The 19140-nt window shown below is 35.6% G+C and overlaps 1 protein-coding gene across 2 annotated transcripts in view; it reads right to left on the reverse strand.

Moving 5' to 3' along the window:
• The window catches only part of LOC149820888 (uncharacterized), a 200285-nt gene extending 198951 nt beyond the window's left edge, over positions 1 to 1334 (reverse strand). For both annotated transcript variants that reach the window (XM_089982560.1, XM_089982559.1), the window contains exon 1: positions 916 to 1334. In XM_089982560.1, coding sequence (XP_089838686.1) covers positions 916 to 1056 — 141 coding nt within the window. In that variant the 5' untranslated portion in view covers positions 1057 to 1334. The remainder of the gene's footprint in view (positions 1 to 915) is intronic.
• Between the last annotated feature and the right edge of the window lie 17806 nt (positions 1335 to 19140).

Raw genomic sequence — 19140 nt, forward strand, 5'->3', positions numbered from 1 at the left:
CGCTCAGGTAGGACTATATATTTCTACAATCTAGCTATCACATGATGCAAGCTATCTTCCATGTATTTTTCTATTTCCTTTATAATATTAAGAGCTTCAAAAAAAATTCTTACACCTGTACGCTAATGTTCATGTTATATACTATATTGTTTTGATGAATTTCTTAACACTTCCTAATTTTACTTCTTGTGGTTTTCCCCTTTATAAACTTACTTAAGGACCACCTCATGAATTATAACTTTTACAACATTGATGACAACTGTATTGACGTATGCAACCCAACAAAGGTCTATCCGCTAATCCAGATAAGAAAGCCAATTGTCAATCTTCCAATGCAGATCATGCCAAAATCTTACATATCCTAGTTTGTCATTGTGACGAGAGAATATACTCCATCCAACCTAGCTTCTAAATGTTGATCTTTCTTACAAGGCCGACATGAAGCCCACCATAAGCACTTTAAGCAAACTAACTTGGTACAAAATAATCGTATATGCACCCGAAAACGAGTCTCAAATGACAACAGTGGTCGGTGATATGCATCTATAATTTGGTACAAAATAGCCTCACAAGTGTTTCCCATTGGTCAGCAGAAATTAGACACGACAGAGACTTGCATATCATTCAGACAAGAAAATAATGGTATATGCACCAGAAAATGGGACCTAAATGACTTCAGTGGTCGGAGACATGCATCTATAATTCGGTTCAAAACAACCTCACAAGTGTTTCCTATTGGTGATAAGAAATTAGATACAACAGAGACTTGTATATCATTTGAAGCCAAAAATTAAGATTATAATCCTAGCAAAATAACAAATAATCAAGAGTGTAGACAACAATCAAGACAATCAATCAGCAAATAACTAAACAGAAGATACGGAGCACAGTGAAGCATGTAGAGAAGAAGAAGACCTGTGTCTGGATCGTCAATTCTGCAGCCTCTATTGCCTTAAGAACTTGAAAGTGACACTCTCTGGATGAAGACTCATCGCCGTCACTGTTAATCACAATCCCCTCCATCCTCTGAATCAGGTTCCCCAATCCGTCCTCCATTCTCTTATCGTAATCCGCAGAGCTCCCCTTGTGCGCTACGTTGCAGATCTGGTGATAAGCACAAAGCAAAAACAAGTATGACCGTAATGGTGATGCCCTAATCCAAATCGGCGTCCATCCGAACAAGTCGCTAGGGAAGATTTACAACATCATCTACTAAATATTCTATCCATCCGCCTTCAGCAATTGTCAAGTTTGCAGGTGGTTAGAATGTTGTGTCAAAAAAACGTTAGTACGCCGCAGGTTGCAAGTTCAACGCTCACATGTGCCAATAGGAATGCTATCAGATTGACTTAAGGATTTGAGTTTGAATCTGAATCCAGTCGATTTCTATCTTATAAAACTGACAATTATGAGCTGCATATGACAGAACATTCAATAATCAAGATAATATGTTATGAATGGCATGCATATCTCACAAGAAAAACAATTAAGATAATATAATGGCACATATCAAAAAATTACGAGGTGCATAAGATAGAGAACATTCAGTAATCAAGATAATATGATATGAATGGCATGGATATCTCACAAGAAAAACTAGATTGGAAAGTGGCAACAGTTGCATTCATTTGATCTAGAGGATCCAAAGGCCCTCGCCTTGCAGCACGCTGAAAAAGCGCAAACACCCTGAGGCATGCTCCTCATAGGCTATGAGGTGTACGCCACAAGCCAAGGCACGCCTAAGGGTGTTTGCGTCAAATGGGGGTCAAAGCCCACCTATGTCACATAGGTGTGGGTGTGGATGCGGCAATACGGCACTTTAATAAAACTTGGGTGCGGGGAGAGTGTGTGTATATATATATATATATATATATATATATATATATATATATATATATATATATATATATATATATATATATATATATATATATATAATTTTTAACAGTTTTATTAACACTAATGAAATAAAAATAATTATCACATCATCAATTCATAATGCAGAAATTCATGCAAAAAATCAAATTAACAATTTACAATTGTTATTCCTCAACAATAAAAAATCTACAATTGCGAAGGTACAGATATATATATATATATATAGGGGCAGAGCCACATGGTGGGTAGGGTGGGCACGTGCCCACCCTAACCCAGAGCGTAGGTGGGTAGTGCCCACCCTGACCCAAACCACAGGTGGGCATTGCCCCGGGTTGGGGTGGGCACCACTCGTGCTCGACCCAAATGGGTCAGAGCACAAATGGCAAACTCATCCAAGACAAACCATCGACTTGGCTCGAGCAGACACCCTAGCGATTTCTTATCTGAAGTAAAACCCAAAGTTGCCAAAAACTAGTGAAAGCTTGGCATAAAACTATGAAACTGGACCGAGTGGTGAGTTTTTGAAGTATTGTCTAATTTTTGTATGTTTCCTTTTTTTAATATTTTATATGTATTTTTATTATTTAGAAATTTTATTTATAAAATATACAAAAAAATTAAAATCATCAACGTTGACTCGCCGAATCTTGCCGAGTCACAAGTCATACCCAAACGACTTTTGGCCGAGTCACCCTGTGGACCAACTATAGGTCAAGGTGGCCCCGAGCCGAGTGTGTCAAGTACATACCCACCCCTCTTTCTCTCTCTCTCTCTCTCTAGACTGTATTCCTTTGGTTAGACAATTAGTTTTTTTTAATTTCAGTTAAAATAAATTTATTATTTTTTTTAATTAAGCTATTGATTTGGACTTTTTTGAATGATATAAAATTAGAAATGTTTAATTAGGGGGTTTTTTTGTTCTTTTTCTTAAGAATTATCTGATAATAGCATGAATGTTTTGATTTTAAGAGTTTTATTTGATTTTTTAGCATGATGTATGATGCTTGTTAGGGTTTTTTGTTTTTTTAGTTTATGTTTTAAATAGAATAAATATTTAATTAAGGTTTTAAGGTTTTTTGTATATTTTTTAATTAGCAATTAGGCATGTAATGAATGCTTTATTTTAGTTAGAATATTAGGGGTTTTTTCAATGAACATAAATCCATGAAATTTTCAGAGATTAGGGTATTGGCTAGCATTTTTCCTAATGATGCAAATGTTTATTTACAATATTTTGGTTTTTTGAGATATTTTTTCTTTTTTATATATCATTGCCCAAGATTCTATTAATGAATGCTTGATTTTGGTTGTTACTTATTAAACCTCTAAATCTTTGATTTTTTTACAATTTAAGTTTTTTAATTGGTTTCTTAAATGCCATGAGTATTTAATTAAGCATTTTTGTCTTTTTATTTCAATCAACATTAAACATGATTTCTTGAATACATGCTTGATTTTGGTTAGAATTTTAGGGATTTTATGTTTCTTTTTCAATTAACATATCTATGAATTATATTGTTAGAATTCAGGGTTTTGATTTATTTTTTACTGTGCATTTGTACCTGCCCTATATATATATATATATATATATATATATATATATATATATATATATATAAAGTGTGTGTGTGTGTGCATTTATGTATTTATATATATAAAGTGTGTGTGTGTGTGTGCATTTATGTATTTATAATTTTATATAGATAAAACTGGACTTGGTTAGGGTTAACTGAATCTATTTTTTGACAAAAATAGACCTCGGTATGGTTGACTTCACCGAACACAAAGGAAGTCGTGTCCAAGTGTCGCACCCGCATGGTTGCAGATGCAACGCAGGTGTTAGAAGAGCCTGTGTCACATAGAAGCCCACGTTTCACCCAAATTAGGGGAGACCCGTCACTTTAGGGCTCTCTCTTTGTCCTTCATTTTTTGGGATTATATTGTGAAATAAGGCTAGATCCTATGTCACACGGACTCGGCTAGGGAGGCGCCGCACCCGAGTCGACACGCCCCGACACGGGTGCGGCTTCGGACTCGGCCCAGACTCGGTCAACGCCGAGTCGGACTCGGTCAAAGAGTCGAGGCCGAGTCCGTCCACATTTTGGACTCGGTCAACTTTGACCAAGTCCAAAAATGTCCATTTTTAAGACGAAAAACAAAAAAAATCATTTTTTATATAACTTTTTTTAAAACATATATATATATAACCAGACTGCAATGCAGTGCAACTGCAACTGCACAGTCTGTGCAACTGCAACTGCACAGTCTGTGCAACTGCAACTGCACAGTCTGTGACTGTGCACAGTCACAGACTGCATTGCACAGTCTATGCAACTGCAGTCCATTTGATTGGGGATGTGTGATCTTTAAGGGGAAGCGTGATTCCTCCAACGAAGGGTGAGCTGCCTACTAGAAAGTTGCTTTGAAATATCTTTCAATTTATCAATTTAAAGGAATATAAATACAATACAACCAGGATTTAGCCAGAGCAAAGGTAACTGAAACATGAATGTGCCCTCTTCCTGTAAGATGTATATTTTCATATGCAAGTCATATTTTCTCTACTGAAAAACTTGATATTTTTATATATTCATGTACTGATAAATGACAATGAAATTGCTAATAAATTTTTTCTGTTGCTATGTTATTGCTTCTATATATATATATATATATATAGCCGAGTCCCCGTGTCCAAAATTTTTGAAATTGTAATTGATTTTTTTTATAACTCGTTATTTGTGGTTTAGATGTAATTTGCAATTGATTCTTTGTTTGTAGAACTTTTTTTAGTTTCTATAGTTTTTTCTTATGAGTTATTATAACTACATATAATTTTCATTCGCATTGTTGCCATTGAACAATAGGAAGAGATGTAGGATGGGATTATGGAACTAAAGTTCCAAATCCCACAAAAGATAAGAAACTCATAGGGCATGTAATATGCAACTCCTGTCAGAAAGATATTCATGTGGCATTTTAAGGTTAAAACATCATTTAGCTGGCACAAGACATATTGTAATTTCATGTGACAGGGTTCAACCTGACGTGAAATGGTTTTTTCAGAATTATCTAAGGGACCATAAGGAAAGAAAACAAATGTTTTTTTCAGAATTATCTAAGGGACCATAAGGAAAGGAAACAAAAGGAACAAAATAAGTTAGAAATTAAGAGTATTTATTTTGGTTCAATATCATCTGTGGCCAATAATGTGAATGTCAGTGGATCAAGTAGTATGACAAAAATAAACACAGTACAAAGAAGCACGACAAACCACAATTAATAGTGCATTCAAAAGGGATGAGAGAAAAGACATATATCATGTCATTTGAAGGTTTTTTTATGTCAATGCCCTATCAATTAGTCTTTATAACAATTTATATTTTATTCCAAAATTAGAAGTTGTTGCAAATTATGGGTGAGGGTTCAAACCACCTTCTTGGCCAGACAGCAAGAGAAGAAATTTAATTAATATTCTTGTGAGTAGCACTTCAGGGATAATATTTTTGAAGTTTGTTGAAATCAGTGGCATGAAAAAATTGCTAAAAGTTATTAAAGAAATTCGTAAAGATAATGTATTGCGATTCATTACAAATAATGCACCAAATTATGTGGCAGTTGAGAATATGTTAACAGGTAAAGCATTTTTTTGGACACCATGTGCGGTCATTGCTTGGATTTGATATTACAAGATATTGAAAAAATATCAATTTTTAAAAATACAATAGAAAAGGCAAAGAAAATCACAAGATTCTATAGTCATGCATGAATATTAAATTTGATAAGGAAGTTCACAAAGAAGAGAGAACTTCGCGTCCAATTGTCACTTGTTTTGCTACGTCATATTTCACGCTTCATAGTATTGGATGCCACAAGAAAGAGTTGAAGTCGGTGTTCATGTCTTTAAATTTAAGATCACCTAATTACTATAAGAAGCCCGATGCTAAGAACATTGTTTATATTGTTATAATTTTGGAGTTATATTTAAAGCAATTAAAGCTACCTTGTCTCTCATGAAAGTGATGCGATTAGTGAATGTGGATGAGCCTGATATGGAATTATTATACGAGACAATGGATAGAGTAAAGAAGGAAATTGCTTTGAATCTTGATAATGTTGAAAGAAAATATAAACCTATTTAGGGCATTATTGACAAATGATGGGAGTTGCAACTTCATAAGCCTTTGCATGCAGCTGCCTATTATTTACATCGTCAATTTCATTATGCTGAAAACTTCACCTCAGATGGAGAAGTTATGATTTGTTTTTATAATTGTATTGAAAAAATGGTTTCTGACGCAAATGTTTGGTTGAAAATTACAACACAAATAGATGCATTTAAAAAGGCAAAGGGGGTGTTTTGTACAGAGGCAATTGTTACAATAAAGAAATTAAAAAGTCCGTGTAAGTTTGCAATTATGTTGTTAAAATATAGTATTACTTTTATGTTTAAATGTTTTTGTTAATTATGAGATTCTTATTGTTTTTATCATTTTTTCGTTGAATGTAACTAATTAGTGTTCATTTGGACATGAAAATCCTAAACTGATGAATTTTGCAATTTGAATTCTAAGTTTGACGTGTAATGCATCGAATTATGAGCGAAATTTGAGTACTTTCTCATTGGTATGTTATTATAAAGATACAAGGAACCTTAAATCACGAACCAAAATGTCCAACATTATCAAGTGGACAAACACAAAAGTGTTCTCCAAGGAACTCGCTTACAAAACCCATAAAGGGGTACACAAGTGGGCTCATAATATAAAAATAATATTCTTTATTGATTCACAAAGTATGCAAAAAGCATACCATACAAAGGGGGAAAGACCCCTATTTATATAGGCAAGAGAGGAGAGAGAGGGCTAAGAGAGCCAAAAGAAAGAGAAAGAAAGACCTTCCACTGACTAGATTTCTAGCTATTGGAACAATCCAACGACTAGAAATCTAATCGTTGGGAGCTTAGTCAAGTTAGTTTGACTAAGCCCAAAAAAAGGGAAAATACAAGAAAGAAAGAAAAAACTATAAAATATATATATGTATATGTATATACATACATATATATATACAGTTTTATATATATACAATTTAACACTCCCTCTCAAACTTACGGTATAATGATCGAAAGTTTTCCTAGAAGGAAGTGAAACCTAAATGAAGAGAGGTTTGGTGAAGAAGTCTATCAACTGGTACTTCGATATGACATAGGGCAGATCAATAATCCCTTGAAAATATTTCTCTCGTACACAGTGGCAGTCCATCTCGATGTGTTTTGTTCTTTCGTAAAAAAGTGTGGTTGCTGACAATGTAGATAACACTCATTGTCGCAACATATCTTTGAAGCTCCTAGCATTTGGATTTTCATATGAGCCAGCAATCTTCTCAACTAAACCACCTCCATTGTGGTTGTGGCCATAGCTGGGTACTCAGCTTCAGATGAGGAAGGAAAAACCTTTTGTTCCTTTTTGCACCTCAATGTGATTAATGATTCACCTAAGAAAACACATAAACATGTCTTGTGTAATATCGTGTGTTTTTATACTATATTAAATTTTGGTTGTGTTATAGAAACATCGGTAAAATACTCGATATTAGGTGGTATCAATTGAGTTTGGGTTCGTCCCAGGTCTCATTGACAAGACCTAAACGAGCCAAACAAGATATGATAAAAACTTTTATTTTCGACCTTTAAAATCAAGCAAAATTCAAGTTAAATCCAAGCAAAATTCAAGTTATATATCATTAGATGCGCCTCAAATTCTGAATTTAATGATATTTTATTTTCCTGAATTCAGGCTACGGTTGGCTCAAAAATTGTATTTTTTCAAAAAAGGCTCACCCGGGTCTGGGTTTGATCAGATCTGATCTGTATGATCCAAGTTAATATGAATCTGGACTCAGTCTAAGACCCATATTAATTAGGATTTGATCCAGTTCAAGATCCATATAGATATTAGACATGGATTTGAATCTTGGATCTAGATCCAAATCCAAAATCCAGGTCCAACGAAATTAAAGCTTTAAAATTCAATATAAAGGTTTGGTTTAAGAGGAGTTAAAGTTAAAAAGACTCCGAGAGGGGTAAAAAACCCTATGGAATTTTTTAGATATTTATTAATTAATAAAAAATTAAAAATTAAAAATTAAAAATTAAAAATTAAAAATTAAAAATTAAAAATTAAAAATTAAAAATTTAATTAATTCTGAAATTTATGTAGATGTGGTAGTTACCAAATAATTAAGGTCTCTAGAAGATCCCAATTCGGTTGAGTAAAAAAAAAGATAAGTATTAAAAGAGGTAGTAAGTAGAAAAAAAGTCAACATAAGGAAAGAAGGATCGGAGATAGAGTCCCACGTAGGAAAGCGCTATTTCCAAACCCATATGGGAAACTAGGGGGGGTGTCACCTTCTAGAGGACTCCCTCTATTATAAAAACTCAAAAAAAAAAGAGAGAAAGAAAGAAAGAGGAAAGGAGAAAGAAAGAGAGAGAGAGAGAGAAGGGAAATCGTTGGAGAAGAAGAAGAAAAAAGGAGACCTTCCTCTCCGATCGTCTAATTTTTTTTCCGGTCTTTTTCAAACTTCAACAAAGGTACGGGCTTCTCCCTTGATTCGAATGGGGAGAAATAGCTTAGGTCAAGTTTATGTAATGTTTTAGTGGATAGGAAAAAGGGAAACACAAAAAACCGATATGTATATATAAGGATATACATAACAACACATCAATTATGTATATACATATATGTATATATGAGATGATTTCCTTTCTTTTTCAGCCAATATATATACATATATATATAAACACATATATCCCTACATGTGTATATATGTGTATATATATATATATATATATATATATATATATATATATATATATATGTAATGGTAAATCAGTCAATAAATTCTATTTTGGCATGTGCACGTTGTTTGGAATTATGTCAGTCCCACTATTCACAAGGACAGATCTGGACCTCCTTTGTTTTGTGTAGTGATTCATGTTGACTCATGTTAGCTAGATGCTTATGGACCCGTGTCAAGTTCGGATACAGGTTAAGCGTGATAATGTCTGGTTATATGTATCGGTTGGCATGGTTGGAAGTTACCGAGAGTACAAAATTTGTTTACTCTATGTACTAGAGTGTTGCTTAGACTTATTTTCTTCGGTTTCTTTTTAGCAACATGTTGAAACCGTAGTTTCCTTTATGCTGTCATGGTTTAGCTGAAATTGCATTGCTTCTTAATGCTCTGAGAGGTATCCCATTTGTAATTTTGGTGGGCTGCTATAGTGCAGAACAAGATTACACATTTATGTGCAACATTATCTGCTGTCCAACACTATTGGTTGTATGTTTATGCATGAGAAACATGCTACCAATAGCAGGTTAGTGTTGTCCTGTGTATGGGGGCATGGCTTTGGCTCGGTACTTATATTTCGTAACCTGAGCATGCCCGAATTTGGTAAAAATGTGGTTGTTCGCATACGCTCATGAAATTTAACATTATGTTGGCATAAATATGCATATTATGAACACATGAATTCTGAAATTGTATTGTTGTTACATTAACATGATCATGTGTATCGTTGGATGTTATGCATGAAATGAACCATGAAAACAAAAATGTATGTTGCAAACATGTGTTCATATATATATATATATTCCTTCTTATACACCATAATACCCGATAGGGGTATTATGGTCTTTTCACATAATACATGATAGGGGTATTTATTTTCTTCTTTTCTTTTTTTTTGTATTTCTTTTTCTTTTTCTTTTTCTTTTTCTTTTTCCTTTTTTTAAGCCACATAGGGGGGCCCACCATAGAGTCGATGGGGGCTCCCAACGACTCTATTGGGAGCCCCCTTGTGGTCCCTTGTGTGTATAAATAGGGGCACCCCCCTTGTGCTTTCTAAGTTCTCTTGAGCTCCACCTTTAATAAAAAGAGTCTATCTTTTTTATGTGTAGCCTTCTTGTAAGGCCTTTTCGTATTATCCCTTAGTGGATTGCCTCTTTGTGTGCCTTTGTGCCAAGTCTATTGTTGGACCTTGTGAATGCATTTGCATTTTTTATTCTTTTGCATACTTCGTTACATGGTATCAGAGTCACTTGACTCTTGTAAGGTGAAGTTGTGACTCTCTCTATTCTCACACTTCCTTATTAGAGCAATGAAGGTCAAGATCAACCTATCATTCAAGCTAAATGGCAAAAAATTACATGATGTGGGCATCCACAATGGAGAATAACCTCAAAGGAAAAAAACTTTGGGGTTATGTAATGGGGTCCATTCCGAAACCTCAACTTGAGCTCACCAAGATTAAAGGAGGTCAAGAAAAAGCTCTTGAGAGAGATGCTCACCTCAAAGCAATTGAAGACCATCAACGACCTATGGAGGATGTGGAGCTTAGACAAAAACAAATGGAACAAGATAGATTGTTTTAATTTTTATTTGGGTTTCGTCCCGAATTTGAACAAGATCCTCACTCCTTCATAGATCCACTTTTCCTCCTTTAGAGGATGTCATTGCCGAAATTACTCAAGAAGAGACTCGGCATGGCATGAGTAAAAGTGTGGATGAAGTTCTTGTCGTATCTAAACCCGTTAATCATGTTTAGACATACAAACCTCCCCATTTTGAAAAATAAGGGAATGATGAAAGAAAAATGATTATATGTCATCATTGTTATGAGCCGAGACATATCAAACCCGCATGCCCAAAATTGAATGGGACTTTCAAGCCTAAGGTGGATTCCGTTGAGGAATCCTCCACTAAAGAAGATGCAGGCAAAAGCGTGGATCTCAAGGACACACTTGGACAAATATTCATGGCTCTCCAACAAATCCTAAAGGCTACTTCCTCCACCTCTGGTGCTGCCATTGCTTCTTCGTCACCTCCCGATACGTATTCTTGGACTTTAGATTCTGCAACTTCTTTTCACATGACTCCCCATGAAAATGCTTTAACCAATGTATGCATCAATTCAAAAATATCTTGTGTCTCTACGGTTGATGAAACTTTTCTCAAAATAAATGGCATTGGAACTCTAAATCCTAAAAATTTCTTTGTTCCAAAAGTTAGAACAATTCCTAAACTAAACCTTAACCTTTTCTCTCTTTCCCAAATTGTCGACCATGGATATGAAATATCTTTCTCATCTCAAAGGTGCTTTGTGCAGGATCTCAAGTGCAGGAAGCGATTGGGCAAGGCTATAGAAAGGGAGATCTTTACTATATGCATCACTTGACGCTCCCTACAAACTATTTTTTTACTTATGTCCAAGATAAAAGTATTGAAACATGGCATAAAAGACTTGGACATCCAAGTTACTCTAAAATGTATCTTTTTTCTTTTGGAAACAAATTTTGTAAAGAAAAAGATATCAATTGCAAAGATTATATTTTTGAAAAAATGAAGTCTATTTCATTTCCTACGAGAACCTTTATTTCAACAATACCTTTTGAATTGGTGCATTCAGATGTGTGGGGACCATATCCGGTTCTATCTAAAGGTGGTTATTCATACTATGTGACGTTTATTGATGTTTATACTAGATATGTATGGATCTATTTTATTAATCTTAAATCGGAAGTCTTTAACTTTTTAAAAGAATTTTGTGCAAAAATTCAAAACCAATTTCAAAGTCAGATATTCATTCTTAGATCTGACTCCGGTGGAGAATACTTATCAAATGAATTTCAAACATATTTAAAACAACATGACATTTGTCATCAAAGATCATGCCCAAGAACTCCTGTGAACACCCCAAATTTTTCAAAAGTCTTGTAAAAATGACCCTTTTGCCCCTAACTCCATTTTCTGAGAAATCGAAGCAAATTCTTCAGACTTTCTGGATTGAAAACCATATTGATCCATTCAAAATCATTTTCAGGTTCAAATCCAGCACTTTAAATCCGCATTTCCTCAAAATCTGGATCAAAACCCATTTTTTTTTGAAGAAATTTTCTCAAAATAGCTCAGAAAAATTCCCTTTTGTAAATATTCTACAAAAACACAAAAAATTAGTTTTAAATCTTTGATTTCTCGTAAAGCTCTAGGATTTTATTCTAAAAATACAAAAAAATAGAAAAATAACATAAAAACCAAAAAAATCGAGAAGAGCTACAAAGAAAACGGATGATTTCCAAGCATTTGAAGTCATTTTTACCAAAAACCTCATTTTCAAAACCATTTTGTAAAAAATTTCCTAAAAAGAGGACCATTTTTTTGAAAAAAGGAAAAAGCTTTAACGGATTTCTCCCGCACCTCTTTCCTTCTCTCTCCACCGTTGATCTTCCAACAGCCTCCCCTCTCCTCAACCTTCGATCCTTAACAGCCTCCATTCTCGAACCATCCGGCCTCTCTTTAAGAAGAGACACCCCATCCCCTTTGGGGGGATCGGATTTCTTTTTCCCACAACTCTTTACTAGCATCCTCTCTTTCATTCCCCATTTTCCCTACATAAGGATCTCTCCTGTAAGAGCCGAAGGGCGCCCCTCTGAAGTATCTCATCTAGAGTTGTTCGAAGGAGATTCAAGCCCTCCACAAACAAGGCTACTGAAGGAAAACCTCTTCCTTCCGGATCTGCAGCAAGAATACGGTAGGTACCCTTCCTTTTTCTTTGATTTCCTCCAAGTTTTCTTGTAATATTTTCTGTTCTGACCCCCATTAATGCACCAAGGGAAGTGTTGGATTGTCTGTAGCAATCTCAACTCACCCCCTGTGCAATATCAAAGGGAATTTTCTAATTCCCACATTTTTATATGCGTATGTTATGTTTTATTGAGGCTTCCCGGTTTATGCAAGAGTATATGATTGCTTAGGCTATTTCAAGTTCCTTTGGTAATTCATCGCATCAGTTTCTCCCTACTGTTATTCTTCCATTGGTAATTCATCGCAGCATTGGGATTAAAAGAGGAAGAATATGTGCCTGATCCCATCACCATCTATGGCTTCGATAATCATGGGCAAACTGCCAAAGGCAAAGTCTTTTTGGAGATCTTCACCAATTACTCTGTGCACACGGTATTGTTCCATGTCGTCAATGTGCCGCCAACTTACAATCTGTTGTTGGGACGAACATGGATCCACAATGCCAATGCAGTTCCGTCGACCCTCCACCAATGCATAAAGTGGTCTAAGGGCGGAATGATTACCACTGTTTTGGGCGAAGACCCTGAAGAAAAGCTGCCACAGCCTATGATTCCTCGTCCCACATTTACAGCAGACATTCCTAGCATTCGGGAGGCAGAGAAAATTAATCTCAGTGACAGTCTAGAGATGCTGAAGCTAAAAGATGTCATGGGAGAGAAAAAATGTCGCAGCCACGGTCCAATGACAGGGACCTTGTTTCTTCAAGCTAGGAGGACGCATCAATTACACCTCCTTCAAAGATCATCCCTTATTTCCTCAGTTTTCTAAAGCAAGAAAGGGATTCGATCTGTTGATAAAACATGGATACCAGCCATTTCGAGGCATGGGAAAAGATGAAGACGGCATGATAGGGCCCATCATTCCAGTTCGGCATGCGGACAGTTCAGGGTTGGGGTTCACCGGCCAGGATTCGAGCAAAAAGACAGTTTTTGTCAAAGGAAACAAGTGAAGATGATGCCTTAGTTTTCCTGTTTTCTTTTATTCTCTTTTTATCTTGTAGGGGCAATACAGTCCCATCTTTTGTTAAAAGTCTTGTAAATACTTTACTTCAATCAATGAAAGATCAAAATTTTCTCTTCAAGTATCCATTAATTCATTCTTATGCCTTGTCTGTGTCATTATTCTTTGCTTTGGCTCGTATATTTTCTCAAAACAACCTCTTTTTTGGCATTTTCAGGACCTTTTAACTCCTGAATCAATGACAATATTTGTTATCAATCCCAAGTATCTAAAATTGGCACGGTTTCCTAAGATGAAAGACAGAGCAGAAGTCAGTCAGGCAGCAGAACAGACTGAAGAGTCAGCCGAATTTGATTCCACTATTCAGGATTTGCCAGAATTTGCTCACATTCAGAAGCAGGATGAATCATCATCTTTGGTTCAAGATCCAACTGAGGATGTCAACATTGGATCGGAAGATGATCCGAAAATTCTCAAAATCGGGTCGAGTCTAAGCGAAATTGAAAAGGCTAGACTCATCCAATGATTTTTGAAAATATAAGGATGCAGGGTATAGTTCTGATTCATTTGAGCATTGTAATTACATGCAGTTACAAAAAAAAAACTCAGCAAATGGCTGAATTTTGCTAATATTTAAGGTCAATCAGCTGGATTGGCAAAACAATGGCTGTCTCATTTCACAGGCTCTGGATATGCAATCACATTCTTGCATATGATCCGGAGACTAAACCATTCCAGCTTGAAAGCTCACCCTTTGTTTCTCTTCACTGGCAGCTCCTCTGGAGACAACCATATCAGAATTTGACAGTGAAATTTCAATAAGTGTGATATCTATTTGAGCAGCTGCCGGTTCAAAGTGTGCCACAACCTTCATTGATATGGCAGAGGATTTTTTTTTACAGATTTTAAACTACGTTTTCAAATAAATTTTCAGTAGCAAAGAATATACTGCTTTTAGGTACATTGCTATATCACTTATAAGTCAAAGGCTACCCGATCATTTTGTTGACTCCATTCAAGAGAGGTGATCCAGGGGATTTTAGCCGATGGCTCACATTTGCAGTACAGAGGCCGTGCTTGCTACAGTTCAAAATACCCCTAAAATGGTTGGGTCTCATGGGGCTTTATGTAAAGAGTCCTGAATATCAGTAGCCTAAGGTCCTTAGCCTTGATTCCTTGGAAGGCTTGATCAGAAATGAGCAAACCTTGGAGGTGAAGCTCGTCACATCCATCTCTGAGAGAGTTGTCCCTTTAGGATAGTGATCATTTACTGAAGGTTGTTGTAACAACCATGACAGTGCCTACAAATGTCGATACCCTGTATCCACTGTCTTGCGAGTATCCACCTCCCGGTCTCACCTCTGTACCATCAACAACCCCTAGCATTCATGACCATGCAACGGTAGCACATACACCTGTGCAAACAATATATCCACAATCCATTATCATATATCAAGTCCTTCACTCCACCTATTCTCCCTGCCACTCCACTGCACGGATAGCCCCTTCACTGTGGCTTTAATTCTTGCACCATATGAAAATCATTACAAGTTCATGCATTTGTCAAGCACAGCAGCCTCATGATGCTGCTCACATAGCAGCACCTTGCTGCTCCTCTCCATCCCATTACCCAACTGCTTTCAGTCTCAAAATACACTCCAGCCTACCACCAACACTTCATGTTTTCAGTTTCCTTCCCAGCTGCATTACACCTATTACCCCCTTTTGCAGTGGTATAGTTGAGATTGTTCCTCACACTAATGAGAAGTACGCTGGAGAATTCTTGATCCTACCTACAGAAATTTTCTTTAAGGATGCCACAATTCCAGCTTTAGGAAGTTTTAAGGGTTTTAGCTGCAAGGGTTTTCACATACAGTACATATATATGTGGGCATATTAGCATATATATCACCTTTCTCCTTTCCATCATAAACATCTTTGTATATTGAGCCTTTCCACCATTAATATTCATATGGTATGTATAACTTACTTTTATTCCCATACTAACCAAGTTGTTTTGCAGGAAATATGTAGATAAAGCCACTATTTGGGGTTGTACATTTGATTTTATACATTGTAATAGTTAGGTTGGAATAAGAATTTACATTTCTTGCTTTAGGTAGAATGAATGAGCATTATAGAATACCATGAATGGTTTATTCCATGCATTTTCCTTTATTTCTCAAAATCCCCACAATGGTGAAACACGAATGGCACGTGCACCATTTCGTAAGAGGTAAGTTAATTCTAAGTTGACGATTTACATCAACGGCCATAGTCGGGGTGTGAACAAAACTTAGAATTCTTATCTTTTACGAAATAACATTGGATCCACACTGGATCCACTTTCAAAATCCATCATATTTTCTCAAAATATTTTTCTTCTCTTATCAGAATTTAACTTAGGATTAACTCAAAATATATACCAATGGCCATAGTCAGGGTATATTGAGGGTTGATTTCATTTTAAATTCTATAAAATCACTAAAAATGTATTTTATTCTTCTTTTGAATTTAAATATAGATTATCATATAATACATTCAATGACCATAGTCAAGGATGTATTATATTTTCAATCTTATTTTAATTCATTTAAAGAATGAAATAGCTTTTCAAAGTCCAATTTCAAACTTATTCAAATTCATTCATCATATAGGGTAGAATTGCATCATATTTTCCAAAATTCTTTCAAAAACCCAAGTGATTTTTGACATCTTTTCTATTTCAAATTCCAAACCTATCTCAATTTCAAAGTCCAATTTGACTTTGAAATTTCAAAATCATTTCATATTCAAACTTCAAATTTCCAAACTCAATTCAAAATTCAATTTCAAAGTTCAATTTAACTTTGAAGTTTCTGATTCATCTTCAAATTCAAAAATCAAGTTTATCTTCTCATCTTCAAAATAAAAAAAAATCAAAGTTGAGATTGACTCTGAATCTCAAAATCCAAACCTTCCTAAAGTTCAAATCTGGGTTTTCAAAACCCAGATCCATCTTCAAAAGTCCCATTTGGACTTTCAAAACCCAAAATACAAAATTAATCTCAACTTGGACCCAGATTTCCAAGTGTAAAACTCTATTCCATTTTGGATCTCCCATCACAGATCCAAATTCCATTTAGGATCCAAATCCTTATTCTACTTTGGATCTCCAATCACAGATCCAAACTTCATTTAGGATCCAGATCCTCATTTTACCATGAGATCTCAGATTCAGATCCAAATTCCAACTCTTAGGGTCCAGAATACAACTCTACTTTGGATCTCAGACTTCAGATCCAAATCCATAGGGTCCAAAATTCCAATGCTACTTTGGATCTTAGACTTCAGATCCAAAATCCATTTAGGATTCAGATCCCATTCTACCATTGGATCTCAGATTCAGATCCAAATTCCAATTCTTAGGATCCAGAATCCAACTCTACTTTGAATCTTGGACTTCAGATCCAAATCCATTCTTTAGGATATAAAACCCAATTCACCTCGGATCTCAGATTTCAGATCCAAGTCCAGTTTAGGATCCAGAATCCAATTCTACTTTGGATCTCAAACTTCAGATCCAATTCCATCTTAGGATCCAGAGTCCAACCCTATCTCGGATCTCAGATTTCAGATCCAAATACCATCTTGGATTCCAAATCTTGAATCCAATTTCATTCAAAATTCCAAGTCCAAATTCCACTTTAAATTCCAATTCTAAAAGCCAGTCCCATTTCATTCAAACCAAAGTTCCTATTTCAGATCCTAAATCCAAAAATCAACTCAAAACTCTATTCAGAATCCAGAATTTGGATTCGGATTTCATCTTGAAATTCCAACTGTTCCAAATCCCATTCCTCAATTCCTTTAAATCCCCCACATTTCCTTCTAACTTCAAAACTTCAAAGTTAGAATTCAATTCCATTCCAAGTATTCATTCAAGTTCAAACTTCCAAATTCAAAGTCCATTTATGACTTTGAAATTCTCTTTCCTTCAGTTTTAAGATCATTTCTCTCAAAGATCCAAATTCATTTTCCTAAGCTCTGATTATTCTAAAAACTTAGAACTTCAAATCTTAAGTTCTAAGTTAGAAAACATTTCTTCACTTTATCTGATTCACTTGGAAATTCTTTAAAATATTTTAAAAAAAGAGCATTCATCTTTGCATTTGCACAAGCATGATTCATTGTGAATTTTAGACTTAGGATAAATACTTAGATAAATTCACTGCAAAGCAAAAGGCATTAATTCGACCCTTAGTTTGATTACCCCTGGTAAAGGCGCCAGGAATGGTCGAACCTCGTACCGACGAGCGGATCCCGTCTCCCAGTTTTCCCGCAAATATTTCAAAAACGGAGGCGAGTTATTTCAAAATATTTTCAAAATTAAGGTCAAGTGAGACCCGCGAAAAAATTCCTCTTCTCTTCTCTTCTTTCTTTTCTCTTCTCTCTTTCTTTCCATCTTTTATCTTTCTCCTTTCAAAAAGGAGGAAAATAAGAGGTTGGAAAGGAAAAGAGAAGGAAGAGAGAGAACATTACGAGAGGAAAAATTTTGCGATAATCACAGGTTTGGCGACCGTGATGGGACACGTCTCCGTCCGGTCGAATTATGCCTTTTCTTTTGCTTTGACATTATCTAAAGTCTTTATTCTTCATATGTCAGCTTCATTTCCATGCAAACCATAGGAGCCTAGATCTTGCCCTAAGCTGACATCATTGCATATAGGATTTAAGTATGGTTTGATAGGACCATATTGAGGAGATTATTCCATGTTCACTTTAGACTTAGGTTTTAAATACAACTCTCCTCAATTTTAGGGATTGAATGTAAACAATGTATGCAAGTGTATGCTTCCTTTCATTTAAATCTATCTCTTTAAGACTTGCATTAGAGCCATCTGATTTTTGCATGTTGAACATGTTTTAAAAAACATCCCTTACCTATACTGTCCCGGTCTTCACGTTGCTGGGCTGTCTCACTGAACCATAGTTCGGGAGAGAGCCTCACAACTGGACCACTTATTTGGGTTCGTGCCCCCCTACCACGTACCTAAGGGCCATAGTCCGAGGTATATCGGTAGGTGCTCAAGGATGTTGGGAAGCCATTACCTTAGAACCGAAGAAATATTTCTATGCCACGTATTTCGAGCTTCGGCTTGGGTATATCGGCATATCTTGATGGGAATCAGATGATCTAAACCCTAGAGTTAGGATTAAGGTCCTACAAGCCATTTCAAATATTGCATTTAGAGTCAGCCTTTAGGGAGTGCTGTGTGCGCATCCTTGTTTGTGCAGCTTTAAGTTGTATGATAATTCTCTTATTTTCTCATGTATGTATCAAACCCTTTTTTAAAAACCCTGGGTGTATTATTCAAAACTTACCCTTATTTCTAAAAAACCCCAGGTGTATATTTCTCTCTACCTACATTTTCTTTTAGATCAAATTTTCTTCAAAACCCTGGAAAATTCTTTTAAAATCTCCTCAATCTTTCAATTTTTTTTTTTCAGGTTTAAAAAGTCTATCCATAAGTCCTGCATTCTATCTAATTCTCCTCATTTCTCCTTTTTACCCCAGTATCATCTCAATGGCGTCAAATTCCCTCGATGCTGTCTTCCCCCAAGATCATGTCTTCTATCAGATCCAGGATGGACCCCCGGATCTGCGGGTCATCCAGTCTC

The sequence above is a fragment of the Nuphar pumila genome, chromosome 12 (assembly GCF_984573655.1).
Source record: "Nuphar pumila chromosome 12, dmNupPumi1.hap1.1, whole genome shotgun sequence".
Classification (NCBI taxonomy): domain Eukaryota; kingdom Viridiplantae; phylum Streptophyta; class Magnoliopsida; order Nymphaeales; family Nymphaeaceae; genus Nuphar; species Nuphar pumila.